Genomic DNA, 17,061 nt, shown 5'->3' on the forward strand with positions numbered 1-17,061 from the left:
CAGTAGGGTTGGAAAGTGCTTGCTGTGGAGTTGGTGAGAGCTGGTACCCATTTCAGACATGACAGCATCACAGAGCAACACTGAGAAGGAGAGCTCCAGGAGGTCACTTCCCTATCCCCACAGTGCTCCCTTAAACCCAAAGATCAAGCCCTTCCAAATCTTCAGAGCCTCCTTCAGAGGACTGGTTTCCACATCATAGAGGGAAAAAAAAAATCTCCTCTTCCTGATGCAGCACTGAAGTGGAAGTAGGCAGAGAGAGGGGCCAGCTTTCCAGCTGGGAATCTGCCACATTCCTCTCTGTTCCTCAGTTCCATGACTCACCACTGAGACAGTGGGAGGACAATGCTCCAAGAGGTTAGAATGTCTCAAAAATGAACAATAGCAGCAGCAAAATGAACTCAAAGAGAACTTAACAGCTGTGGCCCTGTTTTAGCAGAAAGGGTACTTATCTCAGTGGATTCTAAGAAGTTCCTAGACAGCCTAACCACCATCCTTTTTTAGTGGGGGATCTTTCCCCAGTGTATGCTGCCAGCTCCCTTCTACAATGTCATTTGAAAATGGTTCAGTGATCAGCCCCACTTTCCTTGAAGCAATCCTCCTTATTCCAACTATTTTCCCCTTTGACATCCTGAGTTGTAAAAGCTCCACTTCTGCAAATCATGTCCCTTGGACAATCCTAGTAACACCCAGAGACTGCAGTTGATTATCAGCACAAATTTTTAAGGAAATTAGATGCAAGCACTGATCAATTTCCTGAGCACTTACACTTTTATTTTACTTACATCCTGGCCAGGAGGCCCCTGTGGTCCAGGGATCCCAGGCACACCACGGGGACCCTGAGAGGAAGAGAACAGACAAACCCAGTAATGTGAGTAGTATTTATGAGGTGCTTCTTAGCTGAAGAGAAATCCTTAACCTAACAGTAATTGGTGGAAAAAATTAACCAGCACCTACAAAACTATGAGAGAGATTAAGAAAAAATACAATTACAGCTCACATTGCACTATCCTGGTATCAGTCAATTCTGTGCCTCAAGGGACTTCATGTGCATCACTGAAGTCAAGCTTCCCATACATTGATTGGAGAGGTAATAATGAGTCTTTACAAGAGGTGGGCTTTTGAACAGGGAGAAAATAGGACTGAGCACAGGACAGCAGAGTAGAAACGTAGGTCCAACTCCTCAGTTCCAGGCTATCACACTGCTAGGACTGGCTGCTGTGCTGGAATTTCAGGCCAGTGCCTACTGAGACCATGGTACACAACTGTTTGTGCCACACCAATGGATTGCATCCTTGAAAAACTGAATGCTGAGGGACTAAATTGTGCTCGGTGAATACTGAAATCTGTAAGATTTAAGTAAGAAAAATGTTCTAAAGTGGTTTCTTTTAAACCTTTGAGGCCTTGGCTATAAGAAATATGCCTTGAATTATGTGCCTTAAATTAATTTTTTGAAAGAAGGGTGAAGCAAGTCACTCATTATTTCTCTTTTAGGACCACTGACACTTGAGGAAGCATTTCCACCATGCCAAGGCTCTAGATCAACTCTTTCTCACAACTCAATATAGCAGAAAAGTACCTGGTAATACACAGAATTCCTGGTGGATCAGCCACCCTGTGACCATTCCTCGAGGATAACCAAAGCAATTACATCTGCCCTCATGAAATGACTGGCAAAAATATAATTAGTGTGGATGTCCCCTCCCCAAAGAATTTGGGTATAGCTAGAAAGACATACTGTACCAGTGACCCTTTGTCTCCTGGGGGTCCTGCAGGGCCCTACAAACAGAAAAGACACAGCAATCAAAACACTTAAAATTCTCATTCAGCAGGGTGGGTCCTGCATTAAGCATTATTCTCTGCTCTGGACTGTGTGCTGCACTCATCAGTGTGGATGAGTGTGCACTGTGCCCACGGACAATCCATGCTCCTGGCTGGGTCTGGAGACACAGAACCACAGCATCCACACATCCCTTGGGCTGGGACAGGACAACTCCCCCAGGTTCTGAAGACCACTACATTCAGCTATCTCTTACACAATGAAAAACATCCCACTGGACTTCTGTGCTCTTTAATTTAGGACAAAGCAGGGGGAGGGCAATGGGCTTGTGCATGCTGTCTGTTTGGGGATGCAACCTAAAATGTGCAGCTGAGTAGAGGGAGCTACTGGCAGGTACCCACTTCTACAGGAACACCACAGAAGTGATGCAGTGCCATATCCATCATGGGTGACTCAATCTGGTATTCCAAACACACCCAAAACAAGGCTTGAATAAATTGGCTACCACTCTAACTCCTCTCTCTTTCTGCTTTCTGTTTCAGGCACAGCAACTCATTAATCCTCACAATGTCTCCACGAAAGAAGACACCTTAATGCATGTTAAAGAAATGGCTTAATGCATAATTTAATTAATACCCACAAGGCAAGGCAGGGCAAAATTGAAACCTTTCTTCTTATACTGTGCATCCATGCATTAGGAAGCTTCAGCATAAACATGTGAATTCACCCCAGTTGTCCAAGTTGTCCCCTGCTCTGTTGGAAATAACACACTCTGCTAATGCTCAAGTTTATGGCTCAGTGTTATGTAAATTGTTCCTCAATACTTCAGCAGATAAGGTAAAAAAAAATCCTCATCTATATATACTTTTTGTGCAGGGAGCAAAGCCTGAGAGAGGCTAAGGGCACAGGAGGAAACAGGGTGAAGATTCCAATTAAAAGAGTTGTTGGCTCTCAGCTCTGAAGCTGAAGTATTACAAACACAATTTTGTCACATTGCTAAAAAGAGTAGAGGCTGACGTCTTTAATTCAGCATGTAATATGCACTGAAGCAACTCCACTGATTTTATTCTGTATTTTTTTTTTACTGTGGGATTCAGTCTTTGTGACAGTCTGCTTGATTCAAGGTTATACAGAGTTGGTTTTTTTTTCCAATTCCAGTCTCTGCACTTGAGCTAAGGTCATGATGAATCTACAGTGGAAAAAACCCCATCATGACAGTGGTTTGGTTGTTGTTTTGTTGGGCTTTTTTTTCCTTTTTTTTTAAGAAGCATTTAGTAAAGCAAATTAAATAAATAAAACATATCATTTGAGAACAGTGTGGTGTGTAGGTGGCTATGCATCCTGACAGTGGGCAAATAATGAAGACACTGAAAAAAACCAATCTTCTGGTGTGAGACAAGAGATGTCTGCATTTGGAGTCAAGTCTTTAGTCATTTGTGTTTATGGAGATGAGGATGCTAATTCCCAATGAAGAACAACTTTGTCATTCTGTGTACATCAGGATGCAGACATGAACTCATCTAGCCCTGGACTGAATCTAAAAATCTGCAATTAAAGACTATCCACTAGATAGTGATTTTCAAAGAAGCCAGATACTCATTTGTTAATTTCATTTTAATTTAAATAATGGCTGAACATTGAGAAGTGCAAGAACACCACTGTTCCTTAGATAAATCACAGATAAATCTATAGATCCTTAGATAAATCAAAGGACACCCAGAAACCTGCAGTCACTGGTAACCCTGTGTGGACCATAAAAGCCATGATACAATCACAGTGTGAAACAGGACCAACCCTGACTGTTCTAACTCAGAATTCAGCATGGTAAAAGTAAATATTAAGTGGAAATGCACCTCAGAAAGTCAGATTTTTCAACTCATTACCCAGCAATATGATTATCATTTCAAGGCAACTTCCTGTACTAATTGGGACATTTATATCCAGACAAACAGAGCACTAATAACCAAACACTGATGATTGGTCCAGGATCATGGCATGCATGAGGTATTGCAAAAGAATGGAAGGGCTCAGATGTCCTCTTGCAATTACAGCCAGAAATAGCATTTGCTTCCTTCTAAATATATTTCACTAGCAAATTCAGTGTCTAGCTGGAGGTCTCTGAGCAGGACTACTGCCAGAGCTCTGCCAAATCCCCCTCATTCCTAGAGGAGTTGTACATGACAAGTACTGGAGTGATCAAAGCCCAGCAAGAGGAAAATCCAAATTTTCTGAGTAGACTCTCGTATACACCAGGTGACCAACTGACGGTCAGGAGGGCAGAGCTGGATGAGGTCAAACCTACCAAATATTTGTGGGAAATTATGGGCAGGAGGCCCCTCTTAGAACACAGCATTTTAAGCATTCTGATTTTGTATTTTGCTGTTGGAGAGCCAGTGTGTCACTGATGTGGGCATGTGTGCCACACGCATCCCTTCCAACAGCAAGGTTGTGTCTGTCCAGGAGGCCAGGGCTGCTGCCTTGGCACAGATCTCCTCTCACATCCACTGCCAGGATGATGCACAAAATTCAGGAGTGACAGTCCAGTCAAAATTCAGGAGTGACACCAATCAATCCCAGAGCCCTTTTAGCCCTCACAGCAGACATGTGAGACGTGAGTTTCAAATGGCAGCCTCTGGACTCTTCTGGAATCTGCACCTTCAGAAGGCAAAATGTCCCAGAAGCTCTCAGCACAGCTGAGCACAGACAATACAGGTGGCAATGCCTGATTTTCCACCTCATTACAGGTTGCAGCAGGACCTGCTACTTACAGGGGGTCCAGGCAGGCCAATTCCTGGCACTCCTCTGTCTCCTGGCTGGCCAGGGAGGCCAGGAGCTCCCCTCTCACCCTGAAATAAAGGAAAGAGTTAAAAGCTTTGTGCACTGATGAGAAAATGTGCTGAAATGCAAGCAGGTGGTACACCAGAATGTCACATGGGTACTTCTGGTCCTGATCCTGCCCACAGAGGGACAGATTCTGCTTGTGGCAGCATGGGGACAAGGCACAGTTACTGTCTCACCATGACATTAAAGTGCCCTTTTCCCCAACAGGGGCCCCAGGCCAGCTCTGCAGGCTCAGAGTGTGCCTCATCACATCACAGAACTGAGTGCAAACACAATCTTTGCACGTTGTGTTCATTTATTTTAGTGCACTGCATCAAATTTCCAGCATTTCACAGAATCACCAAGGCTGGAAGAGACCTACAACACCTCTCAAGTCCAGCCCAGCAGCACCTCAACCACCCCAAACCAAACCCCCAAGAGCCACATCCAGAACACCTCCAGAACCAGGGTAGCAGGCACTTTGCTGAGCTTGGGGAAGCACTAAGCACCATAAATTACTTTTCTCTGTGCTTCTGTGGTAGAAGGCTAAGGCACAAAAATTGCTGACCATAGATCATTTATCTGGGGAAGACAGGATTAGGGAAGTTTTGCTGCATCTTAATATTCTCCTGTCCTTTACCAACATAGGCCTACTCACAGAAATTACTTTGGTAAAATATAAGTCAACACTTCTACCTCTCTCTCTCAAGCACTGTACTAGAAAAGGAGAGCCTTCCCTTCTAAAAAACAGATTTTCAAAGTAAAACCTGAATAGCACAGAAAACAGCTTGACATTGTTCAATGTACACTGCAGACAGAGGGCTAAGAAAGAATTCAGCTGTAAGACTTTAATTTAACATCTGTTTTCTAGTTATAGGGAGAAATCAATAAGATTTTTATGGATTGCATTGCAGTTGGGAGATTTGGTCTCACGTTGGCAGTAGATTTATAACAACCAATCTTATTTATGCTATCTACTATGACATTATTTCTAGCTATATGGAAGCATGATAGAAAAATTGTTACCTGTGGATTCTGCCCACTCAAAATTAAATCAGCAATATCTCCTATTTGTCCCCTTTCTTGCTTTCTTCTTAAGCTAAGCTTTTACTACAAAGAAATAATACTGCAAGGCCAGTGAGGAAAAATGCATTCTGATTAGTTCAAACACTCAACACATCCCTTATCAGTTATTTTATTCAGAAAGATAATTTTAATACAAAAATTTCAATAGTATTTTCCCACATACAATTAAGACTTTTATCATCTTCTGTTGCTATTGAATAGAATACTTAATGAGATTTCTTTTAGTGCTTTTTTTCTGAGCTTTATAATAATTCTCAGTCTATTAGTGTGTGTCTGTGTGGGTGTAGGTCTGTGTTCTGAACTGTCAAAGATATATAGAAAAGACTACAATGCATTTGTACAAAATGCATCAAAACTAAAAAAAAAATCATAGCAGTTTGGTTATTTCAAAACTATGGGACATAGATGGATTGGGTCTCATACTCCTATAATCCTGCTTTTATCATTTACAGAACCTGTTTCAACATCTGATTCTTCTTCCAGTCCACATCACAAAGTGGTCATTTTGAAGAGGACAATTTCTGAAATGTTGATTAAACCTTCAAGCACAATCCAGATCCTCCCAAAATCAAAGATTTCTGCTGTTTTATTCCTTTCTCTCTTTTCTGTGTGCTTATAAGGGAATAAACATTACTTTTAGCAGAAGTTAGTGTCATCAACCTCTTCAACTAGCCAGTCTCTGCCTCAATACAGGAGGGGATACCAGGACTACCTGGTTCTACTGGAAAATAATTCACATCCTCCTTGCAGAGAGATGAAGGGAGTGAATGCTAAGGAGAAGCTCTCTTTGAGGGCTGACAGGTGGTTCTGAGAGCAGATCACCCTGAGCCATGCAGTGTCCCTGATTGTGTGGATTAAAGGGTTCCAGTCACAGTTTCCCTGGAGAAGTGTGCACTGAGCCCTCCATCTGTGCTGAATTCTTATAGTGCTGGAAGGTACTTTAAATGTGGAAAGTGAACACAGATAATTCATAGCTGAGTATTTACATCCACAGACATGCTGGAATAATAAAGAAAGGAACCTTCTAGAAGGCAAGAAATGGATTTTTATGTCAGAACTTTGCAAACTGTATTTTCCAGCAGCACACACACCATGTTTGCACCATGTTCTTTCCTCCAGTTCAAGTGCTTAAGATGAGCAGTCCACAATGAAGTCCATGCTCACCTTATGTCCAAAGGGTCCTGGCAAGCCTGGTGGTCCTCTTTCCCCCTAAAGTGACAAAAGCAAACCAAGAAAACTGTCACCACCCAGCCAAACAAGAGCCTGGGCTTTGCTATAGACAAGGCAGCAATTCTCCCATCACTGCCCTCCTGAGCTCACACTCTCCTGGCAATATTTTACAGACCACATGTAACCAAATTAAACAACCTGCTAACTGGGCACGAATTAAAAGCTTTTAGGGAATTTCCATCAAGCTAATAATTTCTGTACTAGTCACAAGGACAACAGCTACTCCTTGTGGAGGTCTCTGCTTTCAATGTAAACTTCAGAAATGTAAATCTTCAGTTCTCTCTGACGTTTTTTTAATGTACAGATGAGATTGGAGCATTTTTCACAGGCAGGCCTTCCATGGATTCTGGTAAATCCATGCTCTCCTGCAGGACTCATGGTTGCCTGTCTCATATTGAACTAGTCAAGCACAAAGCTTGCCACCAGTACTTACCCTTTCTCCATCTTTACCCTTCCCAGGCAAACCTGGCTCTCCAGCACGCCCTGGCTCACCAGGTGGCCCAGGTAAACCCGCTTTTCCTTCTTTTCCAGGATCACCCTGTAGAAGAGAAGCCATCAGAATCATTAAAATACCAGACAATTACCACCTCAGATCCTTCACTGGAACTGAAAGACATGGATATTTTCCTAGCTGTCTTACCTGGCTTTTGGCATCATAGGAAAACCTTGTTAATGGGAATTCTTTTCCTTCAGTAATCTCAAGACAGTTATAATTTCCATTAAGGAAAGTAAAAGAAGATGTAAAAATGCTTTGGGAAGCAGCTATATGTTGTAGTGTGCTCTCTCCATGGAGTACACTCCAACCTGAACTCATCAAAACTGGTTATCCTTGCTGTGACACTGAGAAGTGCTGGAATGTGCCCTGATCCCAACCTGACCTTTGCTTCCTATAACCCTGCCCAAGTGACACCCAGCAGCAGCAGCAGTACTGGATGCCTCTGGTTGTGATGGCTGCTCCTGACTCACAGTGGGTTTAGAGGAGGCAGATAACAATCCTACAGGTGAGGGCTGGCTAGGGCAATGTGCTCTCCTAACCACAGTGCTGGTCAACATCCTCACAAACTTGGGAGCAACTAACATTTACAGCCAGCATGAAAACATGGGCTAACCATCTCAAACCCCCCCCAAAAAAAAACCAGTGCACAGCCCAGGGCCTGCCGTGAGCTGCATGTCCAGATCTCCCCTTGAGCACAGATGCTTCTCAAGGTAACCCCTCAGTTATCACCTAATCACATCAGATACTCGAATAAATGCATTTGAAACTCTGAAACCTTAGCTAAGTGCTATAAAGGATTGCTTGCACACATATAATGCTTTAGACAAAATATTGAACAAGTTTGGGACTAACTTTGGATGCAGCCACACCTAAATTCCTCTCTGGGAAGGAGTTTAGAACACAAAGGGATCCTTTCTGAACCTCATGACTCAATGGATGGGTCTCCCTGACAGTTTTGTCTGTCCCTGTCCTCAATGCAGTAAATACTCAAGTGTACCTTGCATTGAATCTTGTTAAACCACTGTGGCATTTACCATTGAACTTTATTAACTTGGTGTCTTACATCAATAAAATAAACTGTTCTTCTTTCTTGTGGGTGAAGTGCATCACTCTTTCTGCAACACTGAATGAGAGCCCTTGGTCCTCACATGACCCCGAGGCAGAGCTCAGTAACTTGGAAGAAGATTTTACTGAAGGAGCTGGGATTCATTCCCTTTTAATCAAGTTTCTGATTAATCATTCCTACTACTGAAAATAAAGATCAGGACCCCAGATGGGGTGGGCTTGCTGGGCACTTTGGGGTACATGACCAAACACAAGCCCCTGAATTCAGAGAGCTTATGAAAGACAACAGAAAGCCAGTTTTTCTTCCAGCTTTGGATTTTCTGTGATGAATTGGAGTTTCTTAAAACACCAAATGCCCACTCTTGTGTTTCAGTGACTTCACTACATCCACTCATATCTCAGTGGTTTATTAGGTAAATTCTTAAGTTGAAACTGGGTGAACACCTTACAGCACATGTAATAGGGGAGCTCAGACCAGATGAATTCATGAACCCATGTCTCTTCAGACAGTATCTGTCCCTATTACTTAAAATGCTCAAGAAAAAAAAAGAAACAAACCCATCAAAGAAGCAACTCACCTTTTCCCCCTTTTCTCCTGCCTTTCCTGGGAGTCCAGGGCCTCCAGGCACACCCTGGAGAGAAAAGAACTTTGAAGCTTAGAAGCTTTTTGTAGGCAGTATTGGATTTTAAACAAAGGGGCAGACCTGTGGGCTCAGTATAGTTTATGTCAAGGGTCAGTATCAGCTCTACACTTCTCAGTACAGAAAACCTGTAATCCAGAGAATACCACAGAAGGTCTATAACAGGTCCTTAAAGGAGGAATTTCTTTTACAATATAAAAAATAGCTGAACAGAAAAAGCAGAAACTGAGCTTGTACCAGATTTGTGCATTGTACCAGTAACTATTTCTTTGGTTTTGTGAAATTCTCAGTAGCTCCTAATATGCTACCAACAACCCGCAATCCCCACCCCTGTATCAGTGAAGCCAAAAGCCTCCCAACACTGGGAAATGTAGCTGTGTTCATTTCTTCCTCTACTTCAGTTTTCAATCCTTTTAACATCTTGGCAGGTCTCAAAGGATTCTGTGTCAAAATATAGATGATTTAGAGCTCTAAATTAAGTACTGTAACTTCCTAACCCACCACAACATATTTTAGAATGGTACTCCATTTTAAGATGTGAAATCATGTCTTGGCACCATTAAGATTGGATTGACCTCAGAATGGATGTGATAATTATTTTCCTTTCTGCACCAGTAAAAATTATTTCCAACTATATTGGCTTTTATAGGTAATATATTGGTATTACTGGTATAGAAGTTTGCCTAATGGAATATGAAATTGAAAAGTTCCTAATTTTCAATATCACCTTTCAGTTTGAAATTAAATCACTACATTAATACAATTAAATCAAATGTATCTTAACAATTAGCTGAAGGGCAATTTAAGTTTTCTTGGATTGCCCAGGTAATAAACTCTGGTTCTAACAGTGCTAGGGTATAACCCCTGTGCCTGAATACATCATATCCTGAGGTCTAAATGCTGTTTTTCACCTACTCCAGTCAAGGCCAAGTGAAACCTGGGAACTAGAAAGAAAATCACCCTTGTGGAGCTGGGAGTGGAGTTACTCCAAAGATTTTTTTAGCAAATATGAAAAATTCTGTCATGCACAAATGAATAGTGGTGATGAACCCCCAGTAAGGGGACACTGCATTGATTTCAAGGGTCTTTATGCTCAAATGCCTACATGCTTCCATAATAAAAGTGGGAACTTACTATGTTATTTTTATACCAAGAACTTTTGTTTACAAAAGGAGAGGACAAATGAAAAAAAGGCAAAGAAAACAAAACCAAAGACACAATAAACATTGAATTTTTTCTTTTGAAGAGTTGGCAGCAAAATTGCTTTTAACAACTTGTGAAGAATGAAGCAGCTCTGCTCCTCCCCTTGATAAAATGAATATGAGAAGATAGTTAATGGATACCCCACTCCCAAGTGCCTCCAGATCCTTCAATTCAGCCATAAGAAACAAGTTTAATGAAACACAGCCTTTTAAACCTCATGGTAATCCCCACAGAAAGGAAAACTAAACAGGTTAAATAAAGAAATCAGGGCACAGATGGGAAAACAAATACACTGGTGCATACTCACCACATTTCCTGGCAAGCCTCTTGGACCTGGGGGCCCTGCTGGTCCACTCAAACCCTGTTTTAAGAAAAATGAATTGTGTGTGTGTGCATATCACAATTTGTATCACCATAGGAACAAGATGTTCCAAGTGAGATTAGATTTCATGTCAGACAAAGTGTTGTACATCAAGAAGGCAAAAACCAGCACATTTGTTTGAAACCTTTTAGTGTAAAGAGTAATGAAACAATACAAAATGGTTGAAGGCTCTCTTTGGGAGCTCAAAGGTACCTTCTATCAAAAGAAATCCTAAATCTAGCTCAGATACAGGAAGGAAAGTCTGGCCCAGAAACATCAGAAGGACAGAGTAAAGAATGTTGATTTATCATAAAAATAAATGTAGGTCAACCAAATATGCTTTGCTGACAATTCTACCTTTCTCTGCTGTGGGGAAGAAAACCTGAAAACATTCTTTTGCATTAAACAGGTGAAATAGCCTAAACCATCCAGAATTGCAGGTCTTTATCCATTTGCAAGTCAAAGTTTTGTAGCATGAAAAAGCCTAAGTGTGTGCCCAAAATTTTGTGGGAGACATTAGAGGACATATTTGGGGATTTATGTCCCAATAGAGATGTATGCTTGGGGTTTTCAGGCTGTATTTACAGGTTTCATGGAATCATAGATTGGGGTTGGAAGGGACCTGAAACATCATCTGGTTCATAAACCAGATAATAATGTCCCTGTCATAAACAGGAACACCTTCTTCTAGACCAGCTGGTGCTGGGCAACCTATGCCAGTGCTTGATCCCCTTCAAAGCAAATAATTTCCTCCTATTACTAATCTAAACCTACTCTCAGTTTGAAGCCATTCCTCCTTGTCCTATCACTCCATGTCCTTGCAGAAAGTCCCTCTCCAGCTCTGTTGTATTTCCTCTTTAGGCACTGAAAGGGGCCCTAAAATCATTCTGGAGCCTTCTCTTCTTCAGGCTGAACAAGCCCCAATCCTCTCAGCCTCTGCTGATAGCAGAGGTTTAAAGGTTCTGTGTTATTTACAGTCACTGGTCTATGAGCCAACAGAAACACTCAGAGCAGCAGCAGTCTGTGGAAGGATGGCAAGAAAAGAGAAGGTTCCTGCAAATCCCTGCATTTCCATATCATAAACATCCTCTGAACCACCAGGTTATACAAAGAAATAAAACCAAGGAATGGGTTTTTGTGGAATAGTTTTTGCCATTTTTTTTTCCTCCTCTCCAAAATGCCAAAGGATCCTTCAACCAAGAGTGAAAGACTCCTGAAAATAGGCAGTTCAGGGTTTGGGCTCAAGGCACTCCTTAGGGACAATGCCTAAGCACATGCCCAAAAAAGAAAACCATGAACACAAAGGTGGAAGAAGAAATTTCAGTGCTCTAGGACGCATGATTTGGATTTCCTATTCCTTCCTTCTCCTAATCAGTTGTCACCTCTCTCAATCATGATTTCAAACAGTTCTTCAATGTTTCTTCCTTCTTGGCTTGCAAAGAAAATCTGAAGTCTTTTTTTCAGCTGCAAAGCTCTTATGTGCTCTTACAATAATAAAAATGGACTGGAATCCTTTGCTGTTCCTAAGCACACAGACAGACCAGAGCAGCACTCCCTACAACAAATGCCTCAAAAAGGTGTGGGATGAGTCTTCTGGATGAGCCAGTATTAAAAAACCCAGCAGAATTGACAGTGAAGCCTAAAAGCACCCATGATCAAAAACCAATTGCTGCCAGTGCTCAGCAGCGAGCTCCCTGCTCCAGCTGGCTGCCTGAGCTGGGCTGACATTGCAGTGCAGTCACACTCACTCACAAAAGAGTGTTTTGTTAGGCAGGGAGAGATCTGAGCAGGAAAAGATGCACAACCTTGAGCTGGGCTGAATGGGGCCTTGATCTGTTTGGTGCAGATGGTCCTGTTTGCCCACAAACAGCCTCTTCCAGCTATGGATGAGGATGTGCTCTGTGATCAAGCAGCCTGGGACTGCAAATCCACAATATGTTGATGTCAGTGTCCCTTCAGGTGTGTCACTGCCAGGGGAAAATGCTGAAAGGGAAGCAGTTACTCACAGTCTCTCCAGGGGCTCCAGCCTCTCCTCGGGCTCCTTTCTCCCCCTTTGCACCCTGTGCAGAAAGGAGAGATATCAGCTGGTTAGATATGGAAGGAGACCTCCTCCAAACAAAAAGGCTTCAAGAGGCCTGAATGTGTACTAGGAGCTGGTTTTGTTAACCAATTCACAGAGGAGTTAATGGCTGAGGAAACAGCTCCCAGTTCTCTATGCAGCAAGAAAAAAGGGAACTATAAAAATAAAACCCTGAGACTTCAGAAGAGTTCCTAATGACTGATCAGCTCAGATACTGTTTCTCAGCACAGGATGCTGAAACCTGCAAGCATTCATCTGGGTAAAACTCCTTCCTATCCTCAGGCCTACCAACTACTTAATTTCCAGCTGAACTTTGATGATCTCCCTTCACAGAAGGCTTACCTACAGCTCTGAAATATTAACATCAGTCATCTAGAAATGGTAATAAGAGATCCCAATGCAGAGGGTTTGTCCTAATCATACATATCAGAAAGCCCTTTCTAAAGAATTTTTGCAGGACACTGAACTGTCCCCCATTTAGCAGATGTTAGTTAAAAGTTGCATGGCATTACTGTGGGGTTTTTTTTGGGTTTTTGGGGGATTGGTTTTGTTTGGTTTTTGTTGAGACATTTTGGGTAATTGAATCATTACTAAAACTTCTATCTTTACATGGTGGTTTCCCTCCCTGGGAAACATTTTTGGCTTTTATTGCTTTTGTTTTGGGTTTTTTTGGTTTGGTTTGGTGTTGATGCACAAGTATTGCTGATTATACAGGTTGGGCACAGCATGTATGATGGCAGAGTGAACACCTACCCATGTTGAAAGGAAACACCTCAGTGTTGATTAGAAATAGTTTTGTGTGACACAATAAATTTTCTGAAGATGACAGAGACCATAGAACCATTTCACATGAGCCATTGCTCATTCCAGGTTGGATGAGCTAGGGTTGAATCTTACTGCTCTGCAATGTTTTGGAAATGTTATTTATCTGCAAGACATGTGGTTTGGTAGCAGCAGTACAAGATGCCCTCTTGAAGGACTATGAAGCTGGAAGAAGTCTCTCAGACAACACTGACCATGCTACAGAGATAATATATCTCTGAACTGATTTTCCTCCAAGAGAAGTAAAAACCTGTGCAGAACTCCCCAAACTTATGACAATGAGAAAAAAGAAATGGGCTGCTGGTGTGTACAGGAAGGATTATTTACAGTGACACAGACCTTGAGGGCACTTAACTCTAGTCATGTCAAAGATTTTCTTCAAGGTCCCTCTTACCTGTACTCCTGCAGGTCCTGGCACACCTTGCTCACCTGGGACCCCAGGTAATCCCTGCAAAACAGAGGGAGAGGTAAAGGAGCTCCTTCCACTGAGAGAAGGAAGTGTGATTTTTTTACAGAGGCTGGCACTGCACAGGGCTCTGTCTCTTCTGGGAGCTCCATCCAGAACAAGACAGTCCAGAATACAAATGCAGTACCCAAATGCACGATTTAGCTGGGCCACATCACTTCAAAATCCCTTAATAAATCCTGCACATAAATTACTGCCAGGCAAGCTCTGCCTAGAAAATCCCACAGTCCTCTTTTCAGCTACTAAGGCCCAGAACTACAGATTAGGTGCTTAAACTCCAGTAGTCATGTAGCTTCCTCTACAGGCAGAACAAAGATAAGCACCACTGTGGCTATTTCTGATGAGAGAAGCATCCCAGCTACAGAAGGAGCATATGCCACCCTCTCCCTCCAAAACTGACCATTTTCATGTCCTCTCTTGAAGTACTTGGCTGTACTTACAGGTTCTCCAGTCATTCCTCGATCTCCTTTGTCCCCCTTTGGTCCAGGTTCACCCTGATATGAAACAATAAGACAAAGAGAGAAATAAAAGCTATTTCCAGGGCTGGAACTCACACTAGTCCTGTTTAGTAAGTGGGCTCTTTCAATCAGTTACCCATTTCTGACACAAAGTAGCTTCTTCAAAGGACCTTGAGGTCAATGAGTCAAAACCGAATGCCACACTAAGATATGGAGAATACTGTCTAGACTTCTTGGTCTGTTCTGATACTAAGTGAAAAAATACTCAGCTTAAAAGGAGAACATTTTGCCCTCATGCAGAAGAGTAGCTAAGAATATACCCAAAATCAAAAACTTAATCTCTAACGTTTTAAAAGGCCACATGATGTGAACAATAGCAAAAGCACCAGCGCCACTGCACCACTTCTCAGTAGGACCACAGCCCTGATGTCATCCTACAGTGATCCCAGATACACTTCCCTATTCCACCTATAAAAGAGTGGATCAGTGATCATCTAGAGCATTTCCAGAGGTGGGCACTACACAGCAATTCCTGATCTCTAGTTCTATTAACATCTCCACATATCCATGCAGCTTCCTCTCCCTCCTGCAATGTCAGTACATTTCTTCATGCACCACCATCACTGCCTAATAAAATTAATTTATTTCTGTTCTTCCTCCTTACAGTAAATTGAATATGCATTCAGACACAAGTTCATCAGCTTTGTCCTGTGGTCTAGAGCAATAATCAATAAATCCATATGTCTGCTTTTTATAAATTGAAAAGGAAAGCACACAATTATGGAACTAGCTGGAATAAACCAGGCACTACACCAATACTCACTTTTGTATATTGTTATAAACATATGTATTCAGGCAACAGCAATCATTACTTATTCATTATTTATCATACCAAGTGTTTCAATTATGCAATCAAGGAAGAGTAAGAACATCAGTGATTTAAGCTACACACACAAGCAAGATGCAGAGCCTGACAAATCAGCCCGAATTTTATTTATGTCTGCAATTTGCCAATCATTTCTGCAACACCTGGGAATTCACAGTCCATTTTCAAATGATTCTCTAACAGACAAAATAAGTGTAGTTGCATAAATATTACTTATGCTTGTATTAATTATGCATTATGAATAAATATTATAATCTGTGGTAAATAATGGGAGGAATTTTACTCTACAAACAGCATCCTATTAGATCGACTTTTAACCAGGCAGTCCCTGATGCCATCTAGTGTCCTTCAGAAAAACATCAGGATCATTAAAGCAGCTCAAGGAAAAGGGCTAAAGCTGCAAGCCTGTATGTTTGTTCTTGGAAGCTGTTTGGTGTAATGACATTTCAAATTCTGCAACTCTTTTGAGAGAGCACAATGACAAAGCACAGACACATGTCAGTACCTTTGTAAGCAGGGATGGTGTTACTGAGTGGGAATAAAGATGTACATTACCAGGGAAAACAACACTGCGAAGTGAAGAAGTAATGCAAGAGGTAAATGGGGAAAGTTTCTAAGATTTTCCTTTCTTCCACTTTTTCCTTGATTCTTCACTTGCACAGCAGTGCAAAATCTATCAGCTACAGACATGGGCAGGGGAAGGATTTCTTCCCAAATTCATACAATGGTTTGGGGAGAAAGGGATCTTAAAATCATCTCATTCCAGCCCCTCTGCCATTAGAAAGGCACTTAAGCCCCATCCAACCTGGTCTTGAACATTTCCAGGGATGGGGCACCCAGATCTTCTTTGGACAACCTGGGCCAGAGTCTCAGCACTCTCACATTAAAGAACTACTTCCAAATACCTAACCTAAACCTGCCTTCTGACAGTTTAATGCCTCTGATCATCTTTGTGGCCTTCTCTGGCTTTGCTCCAAGACATCCAAGATGTCCTTGTTTTGGGGGCTCTAGAGCTGGATGCAGCACTCCAGGAGGGATCTCACCAGAGCAGAGGGGCAGAATCCCCTCCCTCGACCTTCTGGCCATTGCTGCAGCCCAGGACACAACTGGCTTTTGTGAACACAACCCACCAGAGAATCTGCCTGTGAGTTCTTTCCCTTCTGCCAAATCCATGACTCTGCCAAGCTATTACCACTGCCTGCTGGTGCTGCCCACTGGCAGCTGCTCTTAATCCATTGCCACCCACTTCTTACCTACACCTCAGTGCACAGAAAAGACAGTGACACCTGCCAGCTGCCACCAGCCTGGCCCAGAAGAGGACTTACAGCTCCCATGAGCTGCACTCAGCAGTGTCCTCCTGTAGTCTCAATTACACCTCAGTAATTCCTGTGCTACTTAAAGGAAAGCAAGCGCAGTGGGGGTTCAGCTGTGCATGGCCACAGTCGGAGACAGAAGGCAAAGTTAGGAGCCACCTCTTTTTTTGCTGCTTTTGCCTCTTTACGGCCATTATACTCAACCACCACTGTGGTTCTCTCACCCCATCTCCAAGAATTTCATGATCCTAACTGACTAACCTGAAGATACAGGAAATAGCTCCCTGGTACAATACAACAAACACTCAATGGGAAGCAGTGGCAAGGATTAGTTCTTGGAGAGCACATGACACCTGT

At 42.3% G+C, this 17,061-nt stretch overlaps 1 protein-coding gene across 1 annotated transcript in view; it reads right to left on the reverse strand.

Annotated features, from left to right (window-relative positions):
- Positions 1–17,061, reverse strand: part of COL22A1 (collagen type XXII alpha 1 chain) — a 206,314-nt gene that overhangs the window by 43,473 nt on the left and 145,780 nt on the right. The window contains exons 33-42 of the mRNA XM_009090824.4: positions 14,488–14,541; positions 13,976–14,029; positions 12,686–12,739; positions 10,626–10,679; positions 9,053–9,106; positions 7,347–7,451; positions 6,848–6,892; positions 4,546–4,623; positions 1,741–1,776; positions 783–836 (exon numbers count right to left, since the gene is read on the reverse strand). Of these exons, the coding sequence (XP_009089072.2) occupies positions 783–836; positions 1,741–1,776; positions 4,546–4,623; positions 6,848–6,892; positions 7,347–7,451; positions 9,053–9,106; positions 10,626–10,679; positions 12,686–12,739; positions 13,976–14,029; positions 14,488–14,541 (588 nt within the window). The remainder of the gene's footprint in view (positions 1–782; positions 837–1,740; positions 1,777–4,545; positions 4,624–6,847; positions 6,893–7,346; positions 7,452–9,052; positions 9,107–10,625; positions 10,680–12,685; positions 12,740–13,975; positions 14,030–14,487; positions 14,542–17,061) is intronic.

The sequence above is a fragment of the Serinus canaria genome, chromosome 2 (assembly GCF_022539315.1).
Source record: "Serinus canaria isolate serCan28SL12 chromosome 2, serCan2020, whole genome shotgun sequence".
Classification (NCBI taxonomy): Eukaryota; Metazoa; Chordata; class Aves; order Passeriformes; family Fringillidae; genus Serinus; species Serinus canaria.